Genomic DNA, 22,919 nt, shown 5'->3' with positions numbered 1-22,919 from the left:
GTTTGAGGATCATTCCCTGGTCTCCGGCGTTAAACGTATGAAGCGTCGCATTCTAGTCGTAACATAACTTGGCGTGCTTTTGAGCTACTCTCATGTTCTTTTCGACTAGTTCTTGGGTTGCACTTAGCCTTTCCACTAGCTTTAGCTCGTATTCCACCAATGTTGGACACTTTCCTCTTTCTTCCCACATCTCTCTTAACGTTCTCAGTCCTCCCATACACTAGTTCTGCTGGCGAGAACCCTGTAGCCTCATGAGGAACGTTCGCAAAGCAAACAAAGTTGCCGGAAGACAATTCTCCCAGTCCTCCTTATGCGCGTAACAGAGCACTCGCAAAACTCCCTTAAGCACTCTCTACACTATTTGACTAAGGGTGATAGACGGAACTGTGTATTAACTTTACTCCGCACTTCTGTAAGAATGTGGAAGTCAGTGAGCTGGTGAATACTGACCCTTGATCCACCTCAATTTCGGCTGGAAATCCAACTCGTGCGAATAATGTCAAAAGCGCGTCAACTACTTCGGAGGAGCTGAGCTCTTTCAGAGGGATTACTTCCGGAAACTTTGTAGCCGGACACAGCATGGTAAACAAGTACCCGTAACCTGACTTTGTCTTTGGTAGAGGCCCTACCGTGTCTATCACAAGTCGTCTGAAAGGTTCTGAAATTAAGGGCATTACCTTTAATGGAGCTTTCCAGGTTTCTCCTGGTTTACCCGAGCGCTGGCAGGCGTCGCATGATCTTACAAAGTTTTCTACGTCCTTGAAGCAGCCGGGCCAGTAGTATTCCATAAGCAATCTTTCCTTCGATTTGTTTATGTCTGGGTGGCCAGACCACCCATTTCCATGACAGAGACTCAAAAGGTCCTCCCTGCACTTAGTAGGTATGGCTAACTGATCTAGATTCCTGCCCTTTCGGTCTCTGTAGTGCCGATACAACAATCCTACTCTCTCTTGTATCGTCACGTTGCACCTTCTTTAGCTGTGTGATGTAATTTAGCTTAGCTGTCATCATTCTTTTGCTCGGTTGCCAGTGACCCTCTGTCCAAACGTAAACGCCGATCAATGTTCTTTGAGGCCGGTGATAGTAACGACCCTGTCTCGCTTGCGATTGCGTCAGCTGGCTCTTCCATCAGGCGTGAGCTTTGACACCCTAGTGATACGCTCTCATTGAGCTGGTCAGCTGGCAGGCTTTCCTCAACCGTCTTTTCGTCCCTCCAGTCTAGTTTGGATTTGGTTACTGAAGTTAGCTGAGGTTTTTTAGCGCACGAATAGGGACGAAAGACAGTGGCAAGACGCAGACACAGCGCTACCAATGTCTTTCATTGTCTTTCGCTGTCTTGCCGCTGTCTTTCGTCCCTATTCGTGCACTAAAAAAACCTCAGTTATGGAATACCAACACGCCCTAACCTACGCTCTTCGAAGTTACCTCTTTTGCTACTTCCGCTGGAGCAGCTTTTGCACTTTCAGCCGAAAGCGACGGGACATTACGAGCTTGGCCTCGTGTCGACGCCTGTACTATGCCCTCTCCCAGTTTGAGCCCTTTGTCACGCAGTAACTGATTCGAACGATTCGAAAAGATGTAACGATACTGCAGTGACAAAAATTTGGAAACTGCAGCCTCAGTTTCTAGCTCCCCGAATGGTCCATTGATTTTGACTTTGGCCATAGGAAGACACACGCTGTGTTCTTCTACAACCTGTTTTATCCATGCTACTTCTCCGGTGAAGTCATCTACCGTCAGGTAAGATGATTGGCCAATGTCCATCGTGGCGGCACTGTCTCTTAGCACTCGGCATGGTTTTCCATTAACTTGCAGGTCGTGAAGATATGGACTTAAAAGTTCCATATTCTCATCTTTTTCCTCTACGTAGGAGAAAACTACGCTAGGCTTCCCGCAGTTTACAGCTATATGTCCCAGTTTGTGGCATTTGTAACAGCGAATTGGTCTAAAAGATTCAAATTTTCTTTTCTGTTCTTTTTGTGCGGTTTCTCCGTTAAGTTTCTGCTCGCTCTTTTCCGCGGGCTTTTCCGCCATGTCTACAGGCTCCGATCGTCTAGTCTGCGCACCCCTTTTGAACGGAAATGGTTTCCGCGGTCCATTTCGGCCATCCCAATTTCCGTCCTCGGCGTTCAGCTTTCTACACGTTGCGTACTCTTCGGCTATTTCAGCCGCCCTTTCCACAGTGTTTACATTTCTTCTGTCTTGCACCCACAGCTTCACAGATTGTGGGTGCTTTTGTAAAACTGGTCTAGACACATGCATTCGATAATCATGTCTCTGCTTTCGTACGCTTCCGCGCTTTTCAACCACTCAACTAGGTTTGCCTTTAAGCCATGTGCAAACTCCGGATACCCCTCGCTATCCTTCTTGCCTGTGCTTCTAAATCTTTGCCGAAAAGCTTCGGCTGAAAGGCGGTACTTCTTCAAAAGACTAGCCTTAACCTTCGCATAATCATATGCATCTTGTGCACTGAGTCTGGCGATTACTTCTGCAGCCTCACACGGCAACATAGACTCGCGGTCCGAGTACATGTGGCCATGTACTCGGACCGAAGTTCATCTTCTCGCAAGTCCTTTCAAAATTGCCTAGGAACAATCATATGTCGTTCCCGACCTCAAATGGCTTTAACAGCCTGTCCATGCGGTATGATTCTTCCTCACTTGATCGTCTCAGATCCCCTTCATTTCTTTGAGACAACTTCAAACGTTTGCTTTCAAGTTCAAGTTGCGTTTTTCTTAACTCGCGATCTTTCTCGCGTTCCTCTCTGTTCCGTTCTTCTCTCTCTTTTCCTAAAAAGTTCTAACCCAATTTCAATGTCCTGCTGTCCTCCTCACTGGTCTGTTCGGAAATCAGCTTCAGTAATTCCCATTTTAGCATTTTCTTGTGTACATCTAGGCCCAGTTCCTCACCAACAATCAACAATTCGTCTCCCAACAGTGTCCTAAACTCCATGATTGCTGCTTTACTGCTTTGGTCCTGCTCGCTAGACATACCTAGGTAAACACGACCTAGCTACCAATCAACAAACCAGCTTCCCTACTGTTCTAAACAGGACAACCACAAAATGAAGCCTAGAGAGTCAAAGCAAGAACCAAGCACTCATCACAGACAGAGCACCACGTTGCAAAGTCCGCCTCACCGCTGTCAGCCAGTTGTAAAGCCTGTTTCACATGCGAGCGAAAATGCTCGCGAATCCTGCCGCCGCGCCGCAGATATCGGTTTCGAGCGGCGGCGGCGGCACCAGCGGCGAGAGCGGCGAGGTTCGGGCAGGTTGGAATTTCATCGCGGCGGCAGAGCGGCAGCGCCGCTTCCGAACGGCCCGCTTCGCCACGTGACCAGAGGAGGACTGGTGCGGGAAAGCCCACACATAGGACGATGTTTATATACTTGCGACACGTGATACGGGCAACATGCCAAGAGAGCTGTTCAACGAGCTGCTTATCACTGAAGTTTCGAAACGGCCACTGCTTTGGAATGTAAAAGACAACAACTTCCGCAATAGGACGTCTAAAGAGTCCCTTTGGGAAGAAGTAAGGGACGCCTTGCTGAAACACTTCGACACCGGTAAGCGAAAAAAAAAAAAAAACAGTTGTATTGAACTGCGAGATTGTCAGTGTTGATAAATATTTTTTTTAATGTTCCAGACTCTTGAATGGAATGACAGTGCTTGTGTTAAAAGTATTTTTTCTCGCTTCTCTAGCGAAACGCCTTTTCTTTAATTATGCAACCGCGAGAAAAAGAAAGCTGTCATTTTAGATAAGAGGAAGCTTTAGCTCAGGTGTACCCATCTAAATATATGTAAAAGGACAATTCGTTTTTGGCAACCACTGCACCAAATTCGACCAGGTTTGTCGCATTTAAAAGAAAAACTTAAGGTCTAGAGACTGTTTGTTTCGAATTCTTTATTTAAATGGTCAATTTTTTATTAAAAATTGGCAAAAAGCGCACATTTTCGGAAAACGAAACTACCCAGTTTACGACTCCGTAACTCAGCAACGAAAAACGATGGCACAATTATGTTGATTGCATCTAATAGTACATATCTAACGCTGACAAAATTGATATTTCACACATGATTCTCAAAAAATTTAGTAATGTGGAAATACAATTTTTGCAGAACCCTTGTACATATCGTAACGAATTCACGTAAAATATAAATTCGCATATCGAATTTCTCCGCTTTGAATGATCCAATAGACGCCGTTTACAGAATCGCGATATCTGCTCTTGATCGAGTAAATAATTTGTAAACTTGGTGCCTCTATTCTTAACTTCCGAATTTTTGGAAATTCTTGTAACAAAATTAAGGCCCTAAATAGAAATTCTGCAACCAACAGTCACTATAATTTCTTTCCCTCTCAAATACAACAAATTTCATTAACATCGGCCCAGTGGTTATTTTAGAAAAGTGTTTTTGTGTTTTAGACGTATTTGAATAGGCTGCATCGGAGTTGCGCCCGAGCTAAAGCTACTGCGAGTAGGCCCGTTCATGTGGGCTTTATTTTATTATTGTGCTCACAGATGGCAAAATCCGCATGTTCATGCAAAACTTTGATCTTTATATGAGCTCAAAATTATTTATCCCTTCTGTTGATTAACATCATGTGGTATACTGGTCCCCATTTCAGTGACTATGGAAGAAATCCAAACAAGGTGGAAAAATCTTAAAGATACTTTTAGAAAGAAAATTAAAGATGAAGCAGACACAAAGAAGAGTGGAGCAGCAGCTGCTAGCAAATCAATTTGGCCATATATGCAGCAGCTAGAGTTCCTCAGGGACGCCGTTGAAACGAGACGGTAAGCAACAAGTAATATGCATGTGAAAACGAGTTGACACTTTGTGCACATTCTACGCAGGAGCTACTGCAACCTTGGACCAACTGATCTCTCAGTTGGTCGCACAGATATTCTCGCGGACAACGCGGCAGCTAGTGGGAACTTGGCGCCCAACAGTGGTGCAGCTACATGCGGAAGCCCAGCGCGAAACAGTCAGAAGGATCCAGATGCCTCTTTGGACACCCTCGAAGTACTGTTTCAAACCCCAGGCTGTGCAGATGCAAATGAAGCGGGGCCTATGACGGCAACCCCCAGCACAAGCGGTGTCCAGACAAAAGCGCCAAATAAACGACAAAAGAGGCGCCACGAACTGGACGAGACAGATAGGCAGCTGCAATCCGTGCGGAATGCCATTGCTGCTCACAGGCCGATGGACGCTTCAAGCCATTTTTTGCTGTCACTTAGACCACAAGTTGAAGCAACTCCTGCACACATGCTGATGCATTTAAAGATGGAGCTGCTGAGCATTTGTGAGCAGTACAGTCAAGGGAAATACCCAGTGGGCCTTCTTGTGCATCCATCAAACGAAGAAGAATAAGGCGTATTCCGGTTTATTCGCATGCCATGTTTATTTCCCCATGCCAAACCTGCTTGCTGCACACACACACACACACACACACACACACACACACACACACACACACACACACACACACACACACACACACACACACACACACACACACGCACGCACGCACGCACACACACACACACACACACACACACACACAGAGAGAGAGAGAGAGAGAGAGAGGTGGCACAGAGCATTGTCTTCAGTGCCGCAGTCCAGCTGATGCCCACTGCCATGGCACGGCTCCTTGCGTGCTATTAAAATAGTTCTTGAAAATCTCCCTTGTTGCAGCTGCACTGCGACTGTAGTTGTGGCCCACCGGAGGCGCCAATTCAAGCATGGCTTGGGTGTCTTCTTCCCGCCACTGGCCTTCAGTCACGTTACCGTAGCAGTCTTCTGAGTCCGCATAGTTCGGTGGCATGTAAGCTGCATCTTCACTCAGAAAATTGTGCAGCACACATGCAGCCATTACCACGTAATCTGCATTCTCGGGGTGCAGGTTAATAACTCGGCGAAAAATTCGAAACCTCGAGGCCATCACCCCGAATGCGTTTTCAACACACCTCCTGAAATGAAAAGAATTTTGATACAAGTACATTGCACTTGTGATCTCGAGAGGTACATCAAATTAGGTCAACAATTTCTGCCGCTAGGCCAGTGATGACACCCATACCGTAAATTAATGTAGCACTGAAACAAACCTTGCACGACTGAGCCGATAGTTGAATATTCGTTTGCCTTCATCTAGGCCTCTACCTGGGTAAGGCCGAAGAAAGTCGGGGCGAAGCTGGAATGCTTCGTCCCCTACGAAAACGTGGGGTGCCACCGTCGAAGTCTCTGGTAGGCATTTTGGTGCCGGGAGACCGAGGAGGCCACGTTCCAAGAATTTCCCTAGCCTTGAGGCTCCGAGTGTTCCGCCATCGCTCTGCCGCCCATAGGCCCCAACGTCTACTAGGATAAACTTCAGATTGCTGTCTGCTATAGCCATAAGTACTATAGAGTATGTGCCCTGGAATGATGAATGGTTAATATTGAGAAAATAGTGATTTACAAACAAAAACGGGTCAATGTGTACATTACTTTATAGTTGAAGTATAGGCTGCCTGAATTTGGTGGGGCCTGAATCTGCACGTGTTTCCCATCCACGGCACCTACACAATTCGGGAAGTTCCATTTTTCAAAAAATCCTTCGGCTACCTTCTGCCAATCGGAAGTAGTTGGCACCTGTGGTGGGAACGAAGCAGACATAAAGGTAACTGAGTAATACTTGTTGGGGGGCTAGTTGGTGCATGTTTCCAGAAGAGGGTTGTAGCGCCGAAAAACACAACAGACCGCAAGCGAGACGGGACAGGCGCATCCCATATGTGCCTGTCCCGTCTCGCTTGCGGTCTGCTGTGTTTTTCGGCGCTACAACCCTCTTCTGGAGACATAAAGGCATTTTTAGTGTAAGATGAGAAACAGTGCAAACCAAAGAGCGGCATGTAAAGAGAAGTGCCATCCTGCAGTTATTTAACGTCCCTGTCTTTAGTTCGTTCTATTTATTTGTAGTACGAACTGACAAGCAGAGCAACATATACACTTCGATAAAATCTTAATGCCTCAAGCAACAGATCACATACAGCTTATTCTTTCTTTTTGAAAGGGGGGAGGCATGTAAGCTTAGGAACCATTCACTAAACACTCCAAATCAAAGAGTGCATACCACACATATAATTCTGCTATCTTTACAGTATATAACCACGTGCATGTTGGTGGGAAAACTGCATGAACTTGCTCTTGAGCTCTTGTAGCATATGCAATACTTTTAGAGACTTCACACTCTCAACACTATCTGCATGCTTCCTATTTTGTTTTCAGTTTGTATTTAAACGGACAGGTGCATTTGGAAATATTACAATGGACATTCATGATATGCAGTTCTCCCTTTGCTCTCTTGCAATTTGCCCTTCCTCACTGTCATGTACAATGTGCACATAGAGTGGACAGTGTCTAATTCACACGATGCTCATTGCTAAACTGTTCTTAAAAACAAATCTCTTAGAATATGCAGTGATGATTAATAAACAATCATTATGTATATGAGTTTATCCCTGCAGTATTCTTACATATAATATGTAGGCTACCTACATCACATATGGGGAGAAAAAGATTCCTGTAGTGTATGGGGTCGTTTAACATCCCAAAGCGACATGGGCTATGAGGGACGCCGTAGTGAAGGGCTCGGGGTTAATTTCGACCGGTTTAATGCGCACTGCCATCGAACAGTACTCGGGCGCCTAGCGTTTCACCTCCATCTAAACGGTCTCTTCCTGCCAACAACATACCTTGAGACAAATGGGCTGAAGAATTTCCCACAACACCTTGCAAGTCTCGCGGATAATAATATCAGCTGTTGAGATGCCCACTCTGAATGCCAGGGCGATATCTTGAATTTGCATCCCTGATGCCATGTACCTGGAAGGAAGCTCAGAAGTAATGTCAGCTTGGCGTACTCGGGTCACCGATTTATCAATGAAATGCGGCGACCTCCTGAAAAAATATCATGGGGTTTTACGTGCCAAAACCACTTTCTGATTATGCGGCACGCCGTAGTGGAGGACTCCGGAAATTTCGACCACCTGGGGTTCTTTAACGTGCACTTAACCTAAGTACACGGGTGTTTTCGCATTTCGCCCCCATCGAAATGCGGCCGCCGTGGCCGGGATTCGATCCCGCGACCTCGTGCTCAGCAGCCCAACACCATAGCCACTGAGCAACCACGGCGGGTCGACCTACCTGAGAGTCATTGCAAGTCGTGCGCGTGACGGTATAGGTTCCCGCACAACGAAGGGCTTCGTAAGCGGCCCTTCAACGAGGGCATGGAGCTCCTCAAACTTTTCTGTCGACATCTTATAGTACTTCTGAAAATACTCCGTGTCGGCGTTCATGAGCAGCGGCATCTGCACGAAAATATTGCAGAGTAAAGTACCAGCAACACGATAACTATTTCTGTGCAAACACAACTCACCGCGGTGTGGAACTCGGATTCCTCCTTCCGATTCTCCCAGATGGGTCTCACCCACCAACGCCGTGGAACCCGGAGCTCGAGCAAAGCTTTCCGTTTTTTTAAAAGGCAGTACTCCTCGAGCAAAAGGAGATGCGTGTAGGAATCGTCATGCGGCGCACATAAATCCATCTCCATCTCCGCCTCCGTCCACACGCTAGCATCCATTATGGCAGAATGCCGAGACGCTCGCGAGTTTGTGCGCCGCATATGCGCATCTTTTTACAAAAACAACACAAAACATAAAAAGTAAGCATGATTTAGATACTTAAAGCGCAGGATATGTATTTATAAAATAAAAATTTGACAATCAAGGACAAAGCAACGCTTATATGGGTAGTCGCAAACTACCGAAACTGGCTGAAAGTCCCGCGTTTTTTGCCAGCAACATTGGTATTCGCAGCGGCGGAAAACGCGCGGCGGCAATGCATGTGAAACGAAACCTCGCGAAATGCTTCGCAGCGCCGCGCCGCTGTTCGCTCCGTTCGCTCAATCGCTTGCATGTGAAACACGCTTAAGAGTTGGGGTCGGGCATGAAATAGATGGTAGCTGGCCAATGCCGTCGTACAACTCATCCACGCTAAGGACGTTGTTGAAGGGGAGGACTTCTCATCGAGAACGAAGAATATGGAATTTATTTACAATATTTATTTATTTATTTATTTATCTATTTATTTACCCTCGGGGCCTTTCGGCATTAGAGAGGGGAGTGGGTTATACAACAAATAACACGGAAAGAATTCATAAACATATACACAATATTTGCTAATTATACAATATTAGCTGAAAGTATGATAAATGCAGTAATAGAACATGACATATAGAAGTAACATCAAACAAGAAAAAGGAAAACAGCAACAGCAGTTCGTACAAGTGATTGCTATTATACATTGTTAGCTAGTGCTTTTCGAAAATTATCATTGTTAAAAATGGAAACAATGTAAGAAGGAAGTTCATTCCAATTTTTCGACGTACGTGGCAAAAATAGGCGTAAGAAGTGTGTCGTGTTACATGCACCAATTCTAACTTTATGATGATGATCAGTACGGTGAGATAAGTAATATGGTAGCGACATGAATTGCGGATGAAGTGTAGGGTACGAATACAACTTATAAAAAATGAATGGCGGGAAATTATTCAACGTGTTGCTAGCAGTTGAAGACCCAGATTAGATTTCATTGAAGAAACGCTCGTACGACGGTAGTAATTCCAAAGAATAAAACTAGTGACGTTGTTTTGGATTAGTTCAAGAGAATGTATAATGTTTTCGAGGAAAGGGTCCCAATAGCTGCAGCGTATTCTAATTTTGGCCGTAACAGGGTTTTATAAAGTAGTAATTTTAAAGAAGAGGGAGCATGAAAAATGTTGCGGCGTAAGTATCCCAGCAAGCGGTTGGCTTGATTAAATATATATTCGCCGTGATGATTCCATGTTTATTTAAATGTTATATGCAGGCGCAAGTACTTATATGAGTTAGTCGATTCTAAAGCAACGTTATTCAATAGTATACAGGCAGATTATCGTTAGATCGGGATACTCTCAGAAATTTGCACCTGTTAATGTTGAGTTGCATTCGCCACAATCGGCGCCATTTGCTGACGTTATTAAGATCGGCGTGAAGCAGGGTGATGTCGTGTTCATTAGTTATTTCTCTGAGGATTACACAGTCGTCTGCAAATAAATGTACGTCAAAGGTTATTGCTGAAGGTAAGTCATTAATACAGATAAGACCGACAGACAAAGGTTTTGACTGCCGACAAAGACCGACAGACAAAAATTAGAAAGAATCCAGAACTTAGCGGCCCGTTATGTTTCTGGGAATTATAGCAGGTACATTAGTGTGTCTGGCATAAAACAGGAATTAGAATGGGAACCCCTTGAAGTAAGAAGAAGAAAGCTAAGGCTTAAATTTTTCATAACATATTGTTACGAACAGTTGCGAAGAAATGGTTTTATTTACATGACATGGTCGATGATCGTAGCGTGATCGTAGTGCAGTCCGGCCTCTCAAAGTCATCGTTCTCTTCGTCTTCTCACTCTTCTTGTCAGCACCTTTCGTATCCGTTACATTTCCCCACAAGCAGACGAAGCCCGTGGGGCGAGTCAGTATGGACAAGCAGGGTAGACAGGCTTCAGGCGAGCAATATGAGTCAGCTGAGTACTGCTTGATCGCCGAATATTGCACAGGAGGCTAGCTATGACGTAAGTGAGTTCGCTCAGGCGGTCCACAACTACAAATGGGCCTGAATGTTGTGACAAGAACTTTTGGCACAATCCACGCTTGCGTTGCGGTGTCCAAAGAAGGACCAAGTCACCTTTTTCCAACGATACTTGTACGTGACGGTCGTCGTATCGTTCTTTCGAACGACTTTGCGAGGCCAGAGTACGAAGACGAGCTATTCGACGGGCTTCTTCGGCGAGACACAATGTCTTCGATACAGAATCGTCACTGTGCAGTACAAAGGGTAAGAAAGTGTCCAGAGGGCATCGCGGTAACCTTGCATACAGGAGATGAAGCAGGCTATAGTTCGTGGTTTCGTGCTTCGCCGTGTTGTATGCGTAAGTGATGAAGGGCAGCACGTTGCCCAGTTCTTATGATTGGAGGAGACGTACATGGCAAGCATGTTGGTCAGCGTTCTGTTCGTCCTTTCAATGAGGCCATTGGTCTGTGGATGATACGGCGTGGAATGCCGGAACTGTGAAGTGCACCAACGAAGTAACTCTTCAATGGCATCGGCAGTGAATTGGCGACCACTGTCGCTGATGATGACACGTGGTGGGCCATGACGAAAGACCACGGAACGCAGCAGGATGACCGCCACGCATGCAGCGGTGGAAGACGGTATGGCTGCAGTTTCTGCATATCGTGTAAGATGGTCTACGCAGACAATTTCCCAGTGGTTCTTGTTAGTTAACGGGAATGGGCCCAAAAGGTCAATGCCTACTTGCTCGAACGGCGTACTGGGCGGTGGCAGTGGCCGAAGTGGACCCGGGGCTGCGGTGGTCGGCCGCTTGTGACGTTGGCACGTTTTACAACTAGCGACATAGCGCTTGGTTGTTTCGTACATCTTGGGCCATTAAAAGCGCTCCTGCGTGCGGTGCAGCGTTCGTACGAAGCCGAAATGGCCGGATGTCACATCGCCATGCATGGCGCGTAGAACGTCGGAGCGGAGACTCTCGGGGTCAACAAGCAGAAAACGCGCTCCATGCCTGGAGTAATTAGTTTTGTAGGGCAATTTATCACGGACAGTAAAGCGACCGCTGCCTTTAGAATTACGGGCGGCTACAAAAAGCGGATCGAGCGTAACATCATTCCGTTGTTCTCGCTGAAAGTCTGCCGCGTCAGGGAACGTAGAAGTAACAACAGCGAGACAGTCGTCAAAATTCTCGGCATTGCAGTCGGTAGTCGCGAGAGGAATCCTAGAGAGGCAGTATGCGTCAGCCTGATGATGGCCACTCTTGTACGATACCACAAAGTCGTATTCCTGGAGGCGCAGCGCCCAACATGCGAGGCGACCAGAGGGATCACGCAAACCGACCAGCCAGCATAAAGAATGATGGTCGGTGAGAATCTTGAATGGTCTACCGTAAAGATAACACCGAAATTTTTCTATGGCGAAAACGGCTGCCAGGCATAACTGTTCTGTAACCGTATAATTGCGTTCACATCCTATCTCCTATTTGACTGCACTAGCATCAGTGTGAACTTCAGTCGGGCAAGATGGATCGAAGTGACGCAAGAGGGGTGCTGACGTTGGTATTGTCAGGATTGGGGGCTCAATCCCATCGTCCGTGGTCCTTTGCCAAGATTGGAGTACGGCATGAATTCGGAGGTAGCTGGCCCATGCCGTCGTCCAACTTATTTACGCTGAGATCGTTGATGAAGTGAAGAACTGCTTCTCATCGAGAACGAGGAAAAGGGTTTATTTACAGAAATTAAGTCAGTCTAACATGACTGCTTGAGAAAAAGAGTAACAGTCCAACATGACTGCATGAGAGAAGTGACTCAGTCTAACATGACTGCTCAAGAGAAGTGAGTCAGTCTAACATGACTGCTCAAGAGAAGTGTGTCCAGCATTCGCACAACTACAGTTTTTATACACTCGATCCGCCGGTCCTACGACGCGGCGACTGTTCGTTTACACATCACCAACTCGCAGCTGCTCTGAAGATCAGTTTACGTACACAAAGGCAACCGCGCTCTGTACACAGAGGCAACCGCGCGGGGTGCCGTTCCGGGAACTATCGTTGCCGATCGAGCGTCGCTCATTGTTCCGTGCCACTCCGAACCGTGAGAAGCACAAAAATACGTCGTCCCCACGGCGGCTTGTCCAGGCGTGTCAAATCAGCTCCGCGTTGGGGAACTCTGGAATCATTGTCCACGCACCGAACTCGTCCCGTCACAATGTCGAAGGGGCTGGAGGAAGGCGGCGGATTCCAGCGCAAAGGCCGCTTCTTTGAACGCCTCCCAGCTGCAGCGACGGAGAGGGAGAGGTGCGCGTCTCGCACCCCTTGTCGTAATCGGGTGGCAAGGTGGCAATCTTGTTGCGCAACTCGCCATTCTTGACAGTATGAACTTCAGTAGAGAGAATGATGCGTCACACTCTGGTGTCCAATCGAAGGATGCATTTTGTCGCAAAATACTTGTCAGCGGGTAAACGATGTCGGCAAACCGGGGAACAAAACGACGAAAATACGAACATAAGCCAATGAATGAGCGGAGTTCTCGTACTGACTGCGGTGGCTTGAAGGAGCTCACCGCTTCAGTCTTACGAGGATCGGGTGTGACGCCATCCTTGTCGACTAAGTGTCCTAGGATCAGTGTTTGACGTTCACCGAATCGACACTTTTTTAGTTTAGAACCAGTCCAGCTTTCTCAGTGCAGTCGAGAACGAGGCTGAGGCGTTCGTTATGTTCTTCACACGTTCGGCCAAAGATTACAGCATCATCGAGGTAACACACGCATATCTCCCACTTTAGACCACGTAGTACTGTATCTATGAATCTTTCAAAGGTGGCAGGAGCATTGCAAAGGCCAAAAGGCATAACAATAAATTCGAACAGCCATCTGGAGTCACGAAAGCGGTATTTTCCTTGTCGGCAGGGTCCATAGTTATTTTCCGATACCCCGATCGCAAATCACGTGTTGAGAAGTAAGAAGCAGCGTGTAAGCAATCAATGACGTCATCGATTCGCGATAGTGGATAGACATCCTTCTTCTTCGTCACTGCGTTTAGATGTCTGTAATCTACGCAGAATCTCCATTAGCCATCTTTTTTCCGGACCATGATTACTGGGGCTGCCCATGGACTAGAGGACTCTTGAACGACACCTTTGTTCATCATCTCCTTGACTTGCTCTGCAATAACATTGCGCTCGGACGATGACACTCGGTAGAGCTCCCGGCGGATGGGGTGTGCTGAGCCGGTATCTATTCTGTGACGATCGCGGGACGAAGGTAAATGAAGGGGGGCATCTCCATGCATGAAGTCGAATGCAGCCTCACGCCTGGCAAGGACCTGTACCAGTGCTTGCCGTTCCGATGTGCCGAGGGCCTTGCTGATCATGCCAGGCATTAGCTCTTCAGAATGGCGATTATCGCAAGGAGAGCATGCTGTAGAGACTTCTGTAGTTAGTGGCGCTATTGAGCTACATGCGGCTTTACCGAAAAGAGCAATTGTCATACCGCGAGGAAGGACAACCGGCGTGGCGGAACAGTTCAGCGCCCACAATGTGGTGACTCCTTTCGCCATGCACATGACAGAGCAGGGCACAAGTATATCTTTTTTAGCACAGTTTATGCGGAGAGGCCTAATTACAAGGTCAACACAATTAGCATCAACAGTAGTTGTAGAAACACGAACGGGCGTCAGGCACCACGATGGTGCAATCACTTCATCAAGAACATTGAGTGTGCCTGCGTCCCTGTCTTCACCACCCGAGCTTTGTTCAGAATGTGCTGATATAAATAACTTGTTCAATGATATTTCGCCACAACCACAGTCCACGGAAGCATCGCACTGTTCAAGAAAATCGATACCAAGAACAACATCGTGCGAACAACGAGAAAGAACACGGAATTCCGACACAAATACTTTCCCAGCCAACAAGACACTCACAGCACAAACACCAAGGGGATGAAGCCACTCGCCGCCTACTCCACGAAAGGTAATACCGGCGTTCCAAGAAAACATAACATTGTGGCCTAGACGGTTTTTGAAAGCAAGGCTCATCACAGACACAGTCACCCCGGTATCAACTAACGCCATGGTCGGTATTCCGTCAATCGAGACATTCACTTTGTTTTTGAGCATCACGACAGAGGTATTTCTTGCAAAGACCATCCGGCGACCACACCTCCACTGGCCGCGGATGCTAGTTTCCCGGCGGCGGTGAGGAAGAACGGCGCCGAGGGGACTGAGAGCGACGGCGACGGTTATTTGGTGGCGTCAAACTCCGCTCAGATGCTGGCGAATCACTGCGTCTGGTGTCGTGTGAGAAGTGGTCCATTGGAAGCAAATCGGTCGTCCGCGAGGCATATGAAGTACGGGTTCTGGGTGGCGAGAACATCGGTGGTGTCCTACGTGATTGACGGCCTTGGCGACAATACCGAGCTATATGGCCTGTGGAACCGCAGTTGTAGCACACGGGAAGGTCGCGGTTCACAGCGTCTTCTAAAAATTAAATTATTGGGTTTTACGTGCCAAAACCACTTTGATTATGAGGCACGCCGTAGTGCAGGACTCCGGAAATTTCGACCACCTGGGGTTCTTTAACGTGCACCTAAATCTAAGTACACGGGTGTTTTCGCATTTCGCCCCCATCGAAATGCGGCCGCCGTGGCCGGGATTCGATCCCGCGACCTCGTGCTCAGCAGCCTAACACCATAGCCACTGAGCAAACGAATGGTAGGCGGCTGCGGGCGGCGAGAAAGTTCGTTGTCATGTGGATAACGTGTCTCTGGAGCTTGCTGAAATCCGCTATATCGTTCATAAGTCACGTCGTGGTAGTAGGGTCGGTGCTGTTCTTGTCGCCGCCTAACAGAAGTCGCAGGGCCTCGGGTGTGAAAACGCGGCTGCTCTCGTTGTGGCCGAGCGTCAAAGTAGGGCCTCTGTCGTAGAGACGTGGCTGCTGTCGGGGCGCGAGTTCATAATTATCAGTGCCCCTTGCCGCAGGATACGGGGAGAAGGATGCCACGCTTGGCTCGAAATCTGGTGGTAGGTGGAAGCTATGAGTGCCTGGATGTGTCACTTGCGCGTGCAGGCTGAGCTCTTCCCGAAATATTTGTCGGATCGTTGATTCAAGATCAAGGGGCTGGTTGCTGTCCACGCTTGCAACTGTCGTTAAGTTGGCTAGCCTGCCAAACTTCGGCGTGATGCGCCTCGTCTTTAGTTGCTCGAAAGTGCGACAATGCCGAATGATGTCAGCGACGGAAGCCAGGTTGTCTTTTGCGATGAGGAAATTGTAAACAACCTCGGCAATTCATTTTAGGATGTGCCCGACTTTGTCTTCCTCGGACATTTCAGAGTCCGCCATCCTACACAGTTTTATTACTGCCTCAATGTAGGTCGTGCAGGTTTCACCTGGCACTTGCGCACGTTGCAGTAGCGTCTGTGCTGCCCTTCTTTTTTCGTCGCGGAGTCGCCGAATCGCTCTTTGATTTCCGAAACGGATCTTCCCCATGTTGTGAACGTTTCCTCGTGATTGCCGGACCACAACAACGCAGTATCCGTTAGAAAGAACACGACGTTCGAAAGCTGAGAAGTACTGTTCCACTTGTTGGCGGCACTCACCCGGTTAAAATGGATGAGCCATTCCTCGACGTCTTCGTCCGAGCTTCCGGCGAAGGGACGCGCATCTCTCAGTTGCAGAACAGAACTTGTCGGTGCAGCAGTTGGACTGAGCCGTTGTTCGTCTGCGTCGTGGGACATATTCAACTCCGGTAGATTCCGTGGGAGTCCAGCAAGGCGACGGCTCCGTCGAAGAACTTGTGGTTCAGCCTCCGTCTTCAGGTGTCGATTACCCCACACCTCCTCCACGACTGTTACGAAGAGTTGCGAAGAAATGGCTTTATTTACACGTGATGGTCGATGATCGTAGCGTGATCGTAGCGCAGTCCGGCCTCTCAAACTCCTCGTTCTCTTCGTCTTCTCACTCTTCTTGTCCGCGCCTTTCGTATCCGTTACTACTGCCGCACACACTCGGCAGCAGTGGCTTCACTCAGTCTTGCTGCTCCGATTCTGAGCAAGCATCATCTTTCTTCACAGGAACTGACGCGTCACATACCAGGAAAGAGCCCGGCGCACCCCGTGACCTAGAAGACTGCCATTGGCTCCAAGAAAGAACCAGCTGCTTACGTCAGCGCAAGCTTCTACAAAAGGACGCTGCCATCCTGCAGGCACCCGCACACACTCGGCAGCAGTGGCTTCACTCGGTCTTGCTGCTCCGATTCTGAGCAAGCATCATCTTTCTTCACAGGAACTGACGCGTCAAATACCAGGAAAGAGCCCGGCGCACCCCGTGACCTAGAAGACTGCCATTGGCTCCAAGAAAGAACCAGCTGCTTACGTCAGCGCAAGCTTCTACAAAAGGACGCTGCCATCCTGCAGGCACCCGCACACACTCGGCAGCAGTGGCTTCACTCGGTCTTGCTGCTCCGATTCTGAGCAAGCATCATCTTTCTTCACAGGAACTGACGCGTCACATACCAGGAAAGAGCCCGGCGCACCCCGTGACCTAGAAGACTGCCATTGGCTCCAAGAAAGAACCAGCTGCTTACGTCAGCGCAAGCTTCTACAAAAGGACGCTGCCATCCTGCAGGCACCCGCACACACTCGGCAGCAGTGGCTTCACTCGGTCTTGCTGCTCCGATTCTGAGCAAGCATCATCTTTCTTCACAGGTTGGTTGTTTTTCAACTTGTACTCGTATGGTCTAGTGCTACCACTGCTGCCGAGTGATCGTGTTTTTTTCGACGTGACAACTAAATCATGTCGGACTGTCTTGTTTGCCACAAACCGCTTCACGACGATGAGCCATACTTATCATGCTGTGAATGTGATTTTGGTTATCATGCGGGCACTTGCTCGGGAGTAACATTAAGCACGTACCGAAAAAAATCCGAAACCGCCTTGAAATCTTGGAAGTGCGTTACATGCAAAACAGGCAGGACCAGAAGCAGTCCGAGCACAGCAAATGACGACGAAGGACCAGAATTGAACCTAAAAAACGAAATATCAGAAATAAACCGCAAGCTTGCTGTGCTGCTTGAAATGAAAGTCAAGATAGACGCTCTGGAAGAAATAAAAGAAACGGTGACAAGCGTTGAACAGGCAATACAGGAAATGTCTACAAAATATGATGAGGTCATCCTTGAGATGAAGCAGCAAAGTTCAGACATTGCAGGCCTTCGAAAGCGTGTGGAAAAACTTGAGATCACGGTAAAAAAGCAAGAAATCGACAAACTTGGGAAAGACTTGAATGACATCGATCAGTACGGCAGACGCCTGAATTTGGAAGTGCATGGTCTGCCGCATCATGTCAACGAGAACTTGCTAGAAAAGTTGAACTGCTTAGCGGTTGATCTCGAGCTTCCAAAACTTTCGAAAGAGGACATTGAAGCCGTCCACCGCATTCCGTTGAAAGTCAGGGCTGGCTCAATTGACGATGAAAAGGAAACAATCGGTACAGAAAAATCAGAAAAAGTCCCACCTATCCTGGTTCGCTTCACATCTGGCGTGACCAGAGATGTGTGGCTCGGGAAAAAAACGCAACTGAGAAAGTCAAAATCAAAAATTTACCTGAATGAAAACCTCACAGCACAGAACAAAAAGGTTTTCTGGCATATGAAGACGCGGGCGGCTGAAAAAGAGTACAAGTTCGCCTGGCACAAGAATGGAAAATTCTTCGTGCGTCGTGGTCCTCGTGATCGAGTCATTAGGGTTATCACAATGGATGACCTTGACAGAATAAGATAATCTAGAAGTATGGCTTTTTATGCGCATTCTTCAAGATGGCGATCCCTTTACAGGGAAGCAAGTACTACGACAAGCTTTCCTTCAGACAGAGCAGAGAGTTACGTGATAGAAACCAGATGTCTTTGTTTCATTTGAACGCCCAAACTTTAAAAAGCAAACACGAATCTGTCTGCATGCTTCTACATGAAATACAGCATGAATTTGATATTTTAGCGTTCTCTGAGACATGGTTCCGCGACGAATACGACGCTGTACACTTCTCAGGCTATAAGTGTTCTTCACTGTCCCGAAAACATAAGAAAGGGGGTGGTGTCGCTATTTATGTAAAACACGATCTATGCTTTGATGTAATTTCTGAGTTTTCTGTAATGCACGAGCACTATGAATCCCTCATGATCAAGTGTGCGAACACTATATTTGTGGTTATTTATAGGCCTCCATCCGGTGCTGTATCCATCTTATTAGATTTCATTGAATGTATGTTGGATTTTTGTACACAGCTTGGCACTCCCCTCATTGTAATGGGTGATTTTATTATTAACCTGCTTTCAATGGACCGATCCAAACAAGCGTTTCTGGATGTTTTTTTTTCGTTTGGCTATGAAAATGTTATTAATGTTCCAACCAGGGTAACGAACAATTCCGAAAGCCTACTTGACTTGTGTTTTACAACGCGATTAATTGGATTAGTGTCGGGTGTCCTCATCTCTGATGTAAGCGATCACATGCCTATTTTCCTGTTTTTTACACGTGAGACGAAAGTGCACCAACAGCGCAAAAATAACACACACTCACAGTACAGATTGATAACCAAGAACACGATTGCTGATTTTGAAGCGTCAGTCAGCAAAGTGGAATGGTCCGAATTATACGCATTGACGGATCCTGTCAAGGCGTTCACTCACTTTCTCGGCGTAATCAAAAACCTTTATCCCAAAGCTTTCCCTCTAAGAGAAGCTACAAGAAGCAAGAAATGCAGGAAACCGTGGGTTGACACCACCCTTCTAAAACCCATAAAGGAACGTGATAGAATATTCGCTACTTTTATAAAGACAAGGCAACCAGAGTACTTAATGAACTACAAGAAGATCAGGAATAAATTGGTCCGTGATATAAAGCTGGCAAGAGAGAGGTACTATGAGAATAAGTTCACTCATATTCTTAATGATCCCAAAAAACTTTGGAAAACATTGAATGATCTGCTTCCGCACAGCGACCGTAATCCTGTTTTTGAAATTATGGATAAAGGCGTATCGTTCACAGGGACTGCGCTGGCCGATAAGTTTAATCAGCATTTCTTACAATGTGGCGCGTCTGATGCGTTTGATGCTGATAGCCCAGGTTACAGGTCTTATATTCCATGTAGTACGAGCAGATCGCTATTTCTTGCACCAACAGATGAAGCTGAAATAAGTAGCTTATTTCTAAAGTTAAAGAATTCCACAGCATGTGGTGTAGATGACATAAAGGCAGAACCAATAAAAGCTGTGGCGCTGCATATTTGTAAAGTGATGTCACACATATGCAATTTAATTTTGTGCACTGGCGCATTCCCCGATGAATTAAAGATTGCACGGGTATCGGTAATTTTTAAAGGGGGAGACAGGAATGACGTGAACAACTACAGACCGATTTCAGTTCTCCTAATCTTTTCCAGAATAGTAGAACAGGTCATTAACGAAAGAATTTTAAATTTCTGTACTCAAAATAATATAACAGAAAAGCAATACGGTTTCCGAAAACACCAATGTACTGAAATGGCGCTGCTAAAGATCAAAGAAAAAATAATAAGTAACTTTGAGGACAAGCTGTACACTATAGGAATATTTCTTGACTTTAAAAAGGCTTTCGATTCCATTAAACACGATATCTTGTTAAAAAAGTTAAGTGAGTACGGCATTAGGGGAACTGCTCTTAACCTAATAAAAAATTATTTAACCAACCGACTACAGTACACATACATTTGTCATTCCAAATCGGCATTGGGTGAAATCAAATACGGTGTTCCGCAGGGGTCCATCCTAGGGCCACTTCCTTTTTTATTATACATTAATGACATCACAAACGTGCCTCTAACACCTGACATAATCATGTATGCTGATGACACTAATATCTTCTTTTCTGGTGGAAACTTGCTTACTCTCGAGGAAGAAGCAAATATTTGGCTCAGTAATCTTTCAGACTGGCTTAGAGCAAATAAATTGGAATTAAACACTAAAAAGACAAAATACATTATTTTCGGCCTCGTAACAAAGGTATTGATGATAGCTTAGTCTTACAATTTCGTGATGAAGTCATTATACGCTCTACGTGCCAGAGGTTCCTTGGTGTTACGTTTGAAGAAAACTTAAATTGGTCCAGTCATGTCGGCAACATTAAAACCAGCATTGCAAGATCCATCGGTGTTATTAATAAATTAAAACGTCTATTACCTTCTAGATTAAAACAACAATTATACTATAGCCTAGTGCATTCGCGCCTCCAATATTGTTTATCTGTGTGGTGTACCACGACGACAACATCCATAGTTTACTAACCTTACAGAAACGCATGATTCGGGTAATTGAGAATGCGCCCTATAGAAGCCACTCCGCTCCTCTTTTCAAGAAGAATTGTATTTTAACATTAGAAAACCTTATTAACAAAAAAACAGCCATTGCAATATTTAAAGAGGTAAGACTCAATGAAAGCGCCTTTTTTAAAAAATACCTTCCGAACGAACATAAATACAACACAAGGCAATTAACTTACACCAAAGGCAAGATCCGTACCAATTACGGCATGCAAAAGCAGGCATTCATAGTTGCAGATTTTTTGAATAATCACCCTGGCTTACTCACTGTAATAAATGAATCGTCCCTAAACATTTTCAAAAAAAAAGTGAACATGTATTTGCTGTCGCTTCAGGTATGACTGTGCATTCTTTTGTACACAAATCAAATTCAGTATTTCTGTTACATATTTCATGTACTTTTCATTTTTTTTGTGTATGCATCCACTTTGTGTACCATGCTTACCCTGCGTGCTTGAGTGTTTTGTGCTCTGGGAATGGGTCGGGGAAGGGGACTGACACTTAGTCAGGCATTCGTGCCTTTTTGTCAGCCTCTTTGACAGAGATTATTTGTATTTTATTTCTGTCAAAATAAACATTCATTCATATATTACCATAAGATTGCTATTCCTAGGGAGAAGTACATTTTTCATCCACACTACAGATCCGAGCGGGTTGATGATAACCATGAAGTGCGTTAATTCAGGTCAAGAACCGATATGTTCATGAGGAGAATGGAATGCGTTATCTTCATTTCTTGTTAATATTACTGACAATGAAGTGTTTGCATTGTTGCGACTGCCCTTGTGATATTATTTTTGTACACCCCCCCCCCCACTGTGATGCCATTGTGGCGCTGTGGGTAAATAACTAAATAAATAAATACAAGGAATAATAGGAGTCCCAGGGCGGAGCCTTGTGGCACACCGAACTGAACGTCGCTATTAGGTGAGTCATGGCCATTAGCTGTTACGAACTGAGAACGGTTAGCGAGAAATGACTCAATCCATTTGAGAACATTATGATCGAGGTTGAATTTGCTTAGTTTATAGAGTAAAAGTTTATGACACACTTTGTCAAACGCTTTCGAAAAATCTAAAAAGATGCAATCAGCAAGAACAGTCAAGTATTTAATGTAGTTTGTGAGTAAATGCTAATAATTGTGATTCACATGAGAATCATTTCCTAAAACCATGTTGTGATGGCGAAAAAAATTAATTAGATTCAGGAAAATCCACAATTTTAGTAAGAATAATATGTTTTAGCAGTTTGCAGCAGGTACTGGTTAATAATTCGAGGGATAATTTGCAGGTGATATTTTGCTGCCAGATTTATGCAAAAGAATTATTTTTCCTATTCTCCATTCTGATAGAACAGTAGATGCGTTGAGTGATTGTTGAAATATTTTGTTTAATATAATGGAACTATAAGAGCAGGCGTTTTTCAGAAATTTAGCACTGATGTTATCAAAGCCAAGTGGCGAATGCATCTTCAATGAATCTATTAGTCGAATAACTCCGGGAACTTCAACAGTCACTGTAGGCATAGTTAAGAAGTTATAGTCATTCAAGACAGGTAGTTCAATTTCAACTGTGCACGAGAAATTTTTAATAACGTTACTATTGAGGAGAGTTGCGCATAGGTTTTTCGGAACAGGGTTACCAGAGCAATTGTTAAGAGTGATAGATTCATCGGAAGGTGGATGTATGACGCGCCAAAATTTTTTTACGTTAGTTATGAGCATAGATGGTAATGCGATTAATAAGAATGTTGCTTTAGCGCGATTGAGCGCGGCTGCATGGGTGTTAGATGCTAATGTGTAGGCTTTCCAACATGAGTCAGTGGGTGATTGCTTCGCGGAACGATACAGTCGCTTTAAATGATTATTGTGCCAAGGCGCACGCGGGTTGCATGTTATAGTAGGCGTTTGGGTGTGTTTACTA

The 22,919-nt window shown here is 45.9% G+C and overlaps 1 protein-coding gene across 1 annotated transcript; it reads right to left on the bottom strand.

The window, feature by feature from the left end:
• Window positions 1-5,497: 5,497 nt before the first annotated feature.
• On the bottom strand, window positions 5,498-8,610 carry LOC135899697 (uncharacterized). The gene is made up of 6 exons (XM_065429024.2): window positions 8,415-8,610; window positions 8,183-8,346; window positions 7,732-7,861; window positions 6,488-6,631; window positions 6,109-6,416; window positions 5,498-5,973 (listed from the first exon to the last, which is right to left on the bottom strand). The coding sequence occupies exons 1-6, from the start codon at window positions 8,586-8,588 to the stop codon at window positions 5,610-5,612; spliced, it is 1,284 nt and encodes a 427-aa protein (XP_065285096.2). The 5' UTR covers window positions 8,589-8,610; the 3' UTR covers window positions 5,498-5,609.
• Window positions 8,611-22,919: the final 14,309 nt, after the last annotated feature.

The sequence above is a fragment of the Dermacentor albipictus genome, unplaced genomic scaffold (assembly GCF_038994185.2).
Source record: "Dermacentor albipictus isolate Rhodes 1998 colony unplaced genomic scaffold, USDA_Dalb.pri_finalv2 scaffold_16, whole genome shotgun sequence".
In the NCBI taxonomy this organism is placed as follows: Eukaryota; Metazoa; Arthropoda; class Arachnida; order Ixodida; family Ixodidae; genus Dermacentor; species Dermacentor albipictus.
Note: the sequence above shows the minus strand (reverse complement) of the source record. Positions and strands in the feature narration are given on the sequence as shown.

Bases quoted from the DNA above. Each gene is read 5' to 3' on its own strand.
- LOC135899697 (XM_065429024.2), bottom strand. From the start codon at position 8,588: ATGGAGATGGATTTATGTGCGCCGCATGACGATTCCTACACGCATCTC. The intron at 7,862-8,182 runs GTAGGTCGACCC...GCTTCCTTCCAG, and splicing joins CGACTTGCAATGACTCTCAG to GTACATGGCATCAGGGATGC. The intron at 5,974-6,108 runs GTTTGTTTCAGT...TTTTCATTTCAG, and splicing joins TATCGGCTCAGTCGTGCAAG to GAGGTGTGTTGAAAACGCAT.